The sequence below is a fragment of the Glycine max genome, chromosome 14, assembly GCF_000004515.6.
Source record: "Glycine max cultivar Williams 82 chromosome 14, Glycine_max_v4.0, whole genome shotgun sequence".
Lineage (NCBI taxonomy): Eukaryota > Viridiplantae > Streptophyta > Magnoliopsida > Fabales > Fabaceae > Glycine > Glycine max.
In genome coordinates, this window is record NC_038250.2 from 1,741,751 (window position 1) to 1,750,461 (window position 8,711).

Consider the following 8,711-nt stretch of genomic DNA (forward strand, 5'->3'; position numbering starts at 1 on the left):
TGACTGGTGAATGGTGGGGGTTGATTAGAAAATGGATAAGAAAACAAAGACTCCATCCATCTGGTCCGGTCAACCCATGTTCATGTACTTTATTTCAGCTTGAGAGCGAAGTGGGGCAGCATGGTAATTAAGCAAAATCGCGTAGGGCATTGCCCATTAGGAGGAGTCAGCCAGACAAGCACATCTTAAACCGCGTAGGGTAAGGCACAGTGAAACAAAATTTAAAAACATCGCCTACTACTCTCACAAAAATAAAAACAGAGTATATACAATCTATGGTAAGCTTAAACAAGTTTTCATCCCTCAACTATTTAAAAATTCTATTTTTACTCTCTCAATTTTCATTGTCCAATTTTAGTCTCTATTTTTTTAAAAGTAATTTTAGTCTCCCACGTTAAATAAAAACTATCAAGTACTTATATGTCTGACAAAATTACATGTCAACAACAAAATAATAGGTAAAAAAAAAATTAATTTTGTAAAATTAACTTCATGTCATCATTAATTTATTACATTAAAAGATTTTTTTTTCTCTTACAATGGAAATAATTTTTTTTCAAGTGGTCATAGAATGCTCAAATTTGAGTGGGACAAAAATAATTTTCGAATAGAAAATGGAGAAGAAAACAAGGACTCCATCAATCTTGATGTATTTTATTTGAAGGAAATTAAGCAAAACCGCGTAGGTGCTCAAATCATAGTCTCAGCATATAAAGTAATATCTTAACCTATCTGCTTAATTGTTTGATTGTGATGGCGGATGAAGGGGGAATTGAGAAGCGGCGCTACGATGTTTTTCTGTGTTTTAGAGGGGAAGACACGCGCTACACCTTCACAGGTAATCTCTATGCTGCTTTGCGGCAGGCGAGATTGAGGACCTTCTTCGATGATGGGTTCAAGAGTGGCGACCAAATCTTTGACGTTGTTCTTCAAGCAATTCAGGAATCAAGGATTTCAATCGTTGTTCTCTCCGAAAACTTCGCTTCTTCCTCGTGGTGCCTTGAAGAACTTGTGAAGATCCTTGAGTGCAGGGAAACAAAGAAGCAACTCGTTATTCCAATCTTTTACCGCATGGATCCCTCCGACGTAAGGAGACAGACTGGTTGTTATGGGGAGAGCCTGGCTCAACATCAATATGAGTTCAGAAGCGACTCCGAGAAAGTACGCAATTGGCAGGAAGCTTTGACTCATGTCGCCAACTTGCCCGGATGGAGGTTCAGCCGGTATGGCGTTTTTTTTTTTTAAAAAAAAATTTGTGAAAAATAAACAAAAAAATGAAAATAATATATTTTTTTGGAAAATTGTATTTTTTTCCTTAATTATCTCCAATTTCAATTTTAATCCTCTTTTAAATTTATGTAGAAATTTAACCCCTAATTATGTCAAATAAATATGATTCGCAAGACTCTTGCGCACACCTTTTTTTTATAAGCATTTACAAAGAAAAAATAAACACAAGAGAAGTGATAACATCTTGAAATTAATAAGAGAGTTAATAAAAAATAAAGGTGTAAATATGTTTTTAGTAATTTAGTGTTTTTTTTATAAAATTATTATTATTTTTAATGTTTATAAATTATGTTTGTTTTATTTTTAATTTTTAAATTACTTTAAATAATACTCTAGATAGTGAAAAAGTTCTACAATAAAATAAATATAATTTGTAAGGAAAAAAATAATTTTTTTACAAAAATAAAAAATAAATACTAAATTATAAAGATTAAAAAATATTTAAGTCAAAAAATAAACTGTGTCGATCAAATGAATCTTTAGCCTAGGAAGGTGTTTATGTATCATTGTTGAAATTAAAACTTCATATACTAAGTTAGTAAACGCATGCCGATTATTATTGCTTAAGTCATGTAAACTTTGAATTTTAATCCTGAAAGACCAAAACCACTTGTGATATTTGCACGAAAGCTTTTTTCCATGATTTATACCTTATTGAATATTTTAACTTCTAAGTTGTCAAATGACCCGTTAACATGGGCTTGAGCCAGTTTATGTCTAGAATTGCAAGGCTTTGGCCACTATTCTTAAAGTAACAATCTAACGAAACTAGTTGGTTCTCCTTCCATTCTTAAAAGAAAAAAAAATAGAAACCAATAATAATTAATTCTCCTTTCACACTAGAATTTATTATTGGTAAGAAACAATCTAAGCTTTCAGCTAATTTATCAAGTTAATTTTACTTTGTTTTGACTTTTTTTGTAGGTACCAATATGAATATGAATTCATCGAAGACATTGTGCGACAAGCCATCGTCGCCATTGTACCCCGCTATAGCATTTTTCTGAGTTTTAGTGGAAACGATACCCGCTCCTTTACAGGTTTTCTCAACAATGCATTGTGCAGGAGTAGGTACCAAACCTTCATGAATGATGGGGACCAAATTTCACAATCTACTAATGGAGTTATTGAAGAATCAAGGCTTTCGATCATTGTATTTTCTGAAAACTATGCACGTTCCTCGTCCTGTCTTGATTTTCTTTTGACCATCCTTGAGTGTATGAAGACGAAAAACCAACTGGTTTGCCCCATCTTTTACAAAGTGTTACCGTCGGATTTAAGGCATCAAAGAAATAGCTATGGTGAAGCCATGACTGAGCATGAAAATATGTTGGGTAAGGACTCTGAGATGGTGAAGAAATGGAGGTCAGCTTTGTTTGATGTCGCCAACTTGAAAGGATTTTACTTGAAAACCGGGTACAACACATAGCATTCATTTACTTTTTTGCTTATTTTCATGATTAATGTCTATTATCCTAGTAATAGTTGATGATAGTAATCACTTAATATGTGCATCGTTCATGAAAACCTATGAACTGTTTAATTTGAAATCCGTTCATTTAAATTTGACTTTGTTAACAAGGAATAACGTTGTGGGTACGGTGTTTAGGCTTTGTTAAGAGTTTGCAGTTCTGTTTTTTTGTTGTGTGGCAATTACTTTTGTGCAGATTTACTTTGATAATTATTAGAAAGAAAATGAAAATTGTGTCTGAATGAACTAAAAGGCCTTGCACTTTTGTAGGTACGAATATGAATTTATTGACAAAATCGTGGAAATGGCCAGTAAAATTTAAAATGGCTTAAATCGATCAGGTCCTCGCTCAAGTGTCAACTAGAAGGAAATATAGACTGAAGTGCCGTGGAAGGCAGAACTAATCAATTCAACAGATTACAAATGGTTCTATGAGCAGTCATAAGCTCACAGATTGATACTAGTAGTTGTAATGTTTACAATCGGCACTGAGGAATTGATTTGGAAGTCTGAATTTTACTTCGAACATTAGCAATTTCTAGAAAGGTGAATATATAAGTCCTGAGGGCCATGGCCAGAGGCCTGTCATCTTGAAATTGTGACACACACTCTCGTTTAAGTCATATTTACTTTGATTTCCCAAATGTCATGCATATCCAAACAATTGTATGAGCTAGATTAAGGAAGCTTTAGCATTAAACAGAGTGGAGCCAAATACCCAGTTAAGATGCTGAATGATGTCTCTGTTCAGAATCAACCGACATAGTTATTCATGATGTATATAATCGAATTTCGAAAGACACACCAAACATATCCTTGCATGATAACTTTTGATTTTGGGGTGTATCCCGCTGGGAAGATTTTCAAGATTGTGGAGTGTCACAAATGCCCTTAAAAAAGTGATCAACACATTATGATTTTAATTAGTTAATAGTAAAATGATTGCTGCTAGTTTAAAAGGATTTGAAATTTTGTGTTTGTTTTAGTCGACACAATCCCATAGATATTTGAGAGAAGGGACAAATACTTTCTTTAAGAGTTTTTTTATCCTATTCAATAGGTCCTCTATCATAGATTAATATGTTAAATTTTAACATGAGAACAAACTAAAATTATGTAGTAAAAAGTAAAGTGCTAATTGATCATGAAAACCAATTTAAAATAAAAGAGTGCAAAAGAAAATAAAGTGTGCAAATAAAAAGATATTGAAAATTAAAAGAATAAAGGGTTTCGAAAAGAAATTGAGATTGAAAGAAGATCGAAGTTTAAGGAAAACTACAACAAATGTAAAAGAAAGCATAGGGGGATGGGGGGATTCATCCATTATAAGATCAATGCGAGAAACATTTTTTATAACATAGGAATTGAGCTGAGACCAATTTTGCCTTAAGTACATAAAATACAATTTTCCCTTAGTTCTTTATCTCCAAATCGTATCTCTATCTTATCTTTATCCCATATTAATATTTTTTTTACTTAAATAACTTTTTTTATTTTTTAAATATATGGTCATTTTTACTTAGCTTTCTCCTTTTTTTCATTTTGATCTCCATTACAAAATTATTTCGTTTTGATTTTTCACATAAGAATTTTCTAACTATATATGTGGTATCATTGTTAACACAGATTGGAAAATAAGTCCGTTACCTAAATAATAATGACTGAAATATAAAAAAAATTAAATAATGTATCACAACTATTATAAAAAAGAACTTAATTAAATAATAATGCGTTTTGGAATTCAGACAACAGTAAAAGGATATGGACAGAATTTAAATAATTTAAGAGAAACAAGAATTATCAACGGCAGCTTTTTTGGTTTGAAAAAAAAACTTTTGGATTGCTGTTTATCACAACTAATATAAACAAGAACTTAATTATTACAACTATTAAATTAAATTAAGGGTTTAGATTAAATACTTAATTACAAATCTTGTCATTGATAAAAAAATTGCAAATTTTGTATTTTTTTTTTTATAAAAATGGAGATGATAGTAATGAAATGACTGGTGAATGGTGGGGGTTGATTAGAAAATGGATAAGAAAACAAAGACTCCATCCATCCATCTGGTCCGGTCAACCCATGTTCATGTACTTTATTTCAGCTTGAGAGCGAGGTGGGGCAGCATGGTAATTAAGCAAAACCGCGTAGGGCATTGCCCATTAGGAGGAGTCAGCCAGACAAGCAAGCCACCCTCTGCTACCGCTTCTCATCCATCATGTCGAATGAACTAAAAAACTATGATGTTTTTCTCAATTTTCATGGCAAAGATTCCGGTTACACCTTCACTGGTACTCTCTATAATGCTTTGCGCAGCAAGAGAATCAAGACCTTTTTCACAAAACATGAATATGGTCGTAAACTACACACTGATGACAGCCACATTCCACCCTTTACTCTTAAAGCAATTAAGGAATCAAGGATTTCGGTGGTTGTTTTGTCGGAAAACTATGCATCCTCCTCAAGATGTCTTGATGAACTTGTGGCCATCCTTGAGTGTAAAAGGACGATAAACCAACTGGTGTGGCCCATCTTTTACAAAGTGGATCCGTCGCAAGTAAGGCACCAGAAAGGTAGCTATGGAGAACACATTTGTAATTTTAAAAAAATTTTTAGAGATTACAACGATTCCAATGAGAGGGTGAAGCAATGGAGAGCAGCTTTATCTGAAGTCAGCAAATTGAGTGGATGGCTTTACAATGATCGGTATGCTTACTTTTAGTTGATTAAGTTCCATAATTAATCTCTACGACTACTAGCATAGCATGGCACCACTTCTTAATTACTTATTTTATCTGTAATCTGCTAAACAGTATGTCTGCTCTTCTCATTGTCGTTTTAGAAAGTCACTTTGTTTTGTTTATCCGAGAGAAATACATGTGTGCTGTAAATTAAAGGTTCTTTTAATCTTTTTCCAGTTTCAGTGTAGCAGTCGCAATCTGTTCTGTGCATACATATAGATTAGTCAAGCTTAAGTCAACTTTTTTTTTTTTCTCAGCAAAAATAGATAATATATATTAATGGAGTACCAGAGGTACTAAAATACAGATATTGGGATGCCCAACACAGAATTGGTTCCAAAACTGACTAAAATGGAGTCAGGAGTGGAACCACAGTTGGCTACCCCAGCTGGAACAAACTAGATTAGATAAAAACTGTTACATGAACCCTGCAGAAATGTTACTAGACCATTGGTTAAAATGCATAGGAAAATCCTTCTCTAAATTCCTCATCCATGTCCAAAGCAAGAAAACTGCGTCATCCATAACTTTGTTGCTGTCAAAATCCTCATTGGAAAATATCATCTTATTTCTCTGCTTCCAAATGGTCCATGTGACAGCTATCCACCACCATTTCCATCTTTTGGCCCTCAAACCATCGGCCATTGTTAGAACATGTTGTAGGAAATGCATCTTTGGGTCTTTCGGGAAAGCATAAGATTGGCTCACCCATGACGATGATTCCCACCATAAGGGAAATGCATAAGGAAATGCATCTTTGGGTCTTTCGGGAAAGCTTAAGTCAACTTATAATTCTGATTAATGGAAACAATATGGTTGTGCATGCTCGAATACCCCTGGTGAATTAAAAAGACTTATGCTTTTATAGGAGGTCCCAGTACGAATATGAATTCATCGAAAGGATCGTGGAATCAACCGTGCAAGCCTTGCCCGGATATGATGTTTTTCTGAGTTTTACCGGAGAGGATACCCGCTACACTTTCACAGGTTTTCTCTATAATGCCTTTCGCCGAGAGGGATTCAAAATCTTCATGGATGATGAGGAATTGGAGAGTGGGAACCAAATTTCACAGAAGCTTATGAGAGCAATTGAGAGTTCAAAGATTTCAATTGTTGTGCTCTCTGAAAACTATGCATATTCCACCTGGTGTCTTGATGAACTTGCCAAGATCATTGAGTGTATGAAGACCAACAATCAAATGGTTTGGCCAATATTTTACAATGTGCAAAAGTCGGATGTATGCAATCAAACAAAAAGTTATGGTGAAGCCATGACTGAACATGAAAAAAGATTTGGAAAGGACTCTGAGAAGGTGCAGAAATGGAGGTCTGCTTTGTCTGAAATCAAAAACTTGGAAGGAGACCATGTCAAACAAAATGAGTACGTAATGCTTTTAATTAATTACTTAATATATGCTTCCCTCTTAAGTGTTTTTGACCATCTTTGAAATGTTAAACACGGCATAATTCTTGTCCGAGACATGGGGTATTGTGTGTTGTTTTGTTTGGAGCAGTTTTTGTATTTTGTACGGCAATCTGTTAGTGAGAAGATTAATTAGTCGAGCTTAATATTGTTGTTTTAATGACATAAAGTATGATTAGGAGAAAGAAAGAGAACACAGCGGATGAATGTATTAAAAGGCCTTGCACTTTTGTAGGTACCAACATGAATTAATCGAAAGGATTGTGGAAAAGGTCATTAAAATTGAAGGTAGCAAGCATACAGCAAATCCTTTCCTTTTATCCAATGACAGCTACGAGGAAGAATGAGTGAAAGAGGGTCAAATATATGCTGTGGAGCTGTGAAACTAACTGATTGTAACCTCTATAACTGCCCTTGAATTCATTTGTTCCTATCAATGTTGTTTTTACATCCAGTTCAATTCCTAAGGTTTATTGTATTCCTTCTAAATCTTGTTTCAATTCTCGAGGTCTGTTGTGATTTTTCTACATCTTGTTTCAATGTTTTGTGTTGATTAGATGAAAAAAAAAGTGGTAATATTTTTTGTCATATTGGCATTAGGTAAGGCACCGTGAAACAAAATTTAAACACATCGCCTTCTACTCACAAAAATAAAAACAGAGTATATACAATTTATGGTAAGCTTAAACAAGTTTTCATCCCTCAACTATTTCAAAATTCTATTTTTACTCTCTCAATTTTCATTGTCCAATTTTAGTCTCTATTTTTTTAAAAGTAATTTTAGTCTCCCACGTTAAATAAAAACTATCAAGTACTTATATGTCTGACAAAATTACATGTCAACAACAAAATAATAGCTAAAAAAAAAAGTAATAATTTTGTAAAATTAATTTCATGTCATCATTAATTTATTTAGAAGTCTGAATTTTACTTCGAACATTAGCAATTTCTAGAAAGGTGAATATATAAGTCCTGAGGGCCATGGCCAGAGGCCTGTCATCTTGAAATTGTGACACACACTCTCGTTTAAGAGGATGTGTGATGTTTGCAAGTTTCAACCCGGGCGGCATGGCTGTAGAGGTCGGTGCAGTTGGGTGGGAGAGAAAAAAAAATTAAGAACAAGTGGATCAAACCAATGGTTCCTAATTCCAAGAGCTTCATGTATTTTTATTTCAGCTTGACAATGAAGTGAAGCAGCAAGGAAATTAAGCAAAACCGCGTAGGTCCCATCCCATTTCCTTGGGTTCAAAATAACTCAATAAGCAAGGAAAAGGATTATATGTCTTTTGTGTTGATTAGAAGAATTATAATTCCTGTAATCAACATCTCCCTTCTAATACTCCTACTCGCTCGCCCTCACTCTCACTTCTCTAACTAGCTAACAACAAAGAAAGAATACTATTCATGAGGCAGAAAAGAGATATATCATATTGAATCAACATGCAACGGACTACCAAGATGTGTCTATCAGTGCAGTTCGTTATATATGCACAAGGCTCTCCATTGGCATTGGAAGTAATGGGCTCAAATTTGGTTATAAAAACTAAAAGGGAAATATGCATGTGCATTGGAACGGTAGGAGAGGATTCCAGATAGAAAGTTATGACTGCATACATACCGGAGAATGCACAATAGACATTGCTTGCTTTCTTAGAAGGAGAGAGACGAGAATATGTTGCAAGAATTTTAGACAGACACATGTCATACAGGACGGGGAAAGTACAGTAGTAGTTAAGGATATGTTTCCAAGATGTTTTTAACGGAAAGTTAATTGTGTCTAAAGAC

General features: G+C 34.0%; 2 protein-coding genes across 2 annotated transcripts; both read left to right on the top strand.

The window, feature by feature from the left end:
- Positions 1-753: 753 nt before the first annotated feature.
- Positions 754-3,083, top strand: LOC100778364 (TMV resistance protein N-like). Its single transcript, NM_001253958.1, has 3 exons — positions 754-1,223; positions 2,215-2,706; positions 3,032-3,083. Exons 1-3 carry the CDS (start codon positions 754-756, stop codon positions 3,081-3,083), a joined length of 1,014 nt encoding a protein of 337 aa, NP_001240887.1.
- A 1,765-nt stretch (positions 3,084-4,848) lies between these two features.
- Positions 4,849-7,453, top strand: LOC100796436 (uncharacterized). Its single transcript, XM_006595675.4, has 3 exons — positions 4,849-5,468; positions 6,372-6,884; positions 7,162-7,453. The coding sequence occupies exons 1-3, from the start codon at positions 4,981-4,983 to the stop codon at positions 7,271-7,273; spliced, it is 1,113 nt and encodes a 370-aa protein (XP_006595738.1). The 5' UTR covers positions 4,849-4,980; the 3' UTR covers positions 7,274-7,453.
- The last annotated feature ends 1,258 nt before the right edge of the window (positions 7,454-8,711 follow it).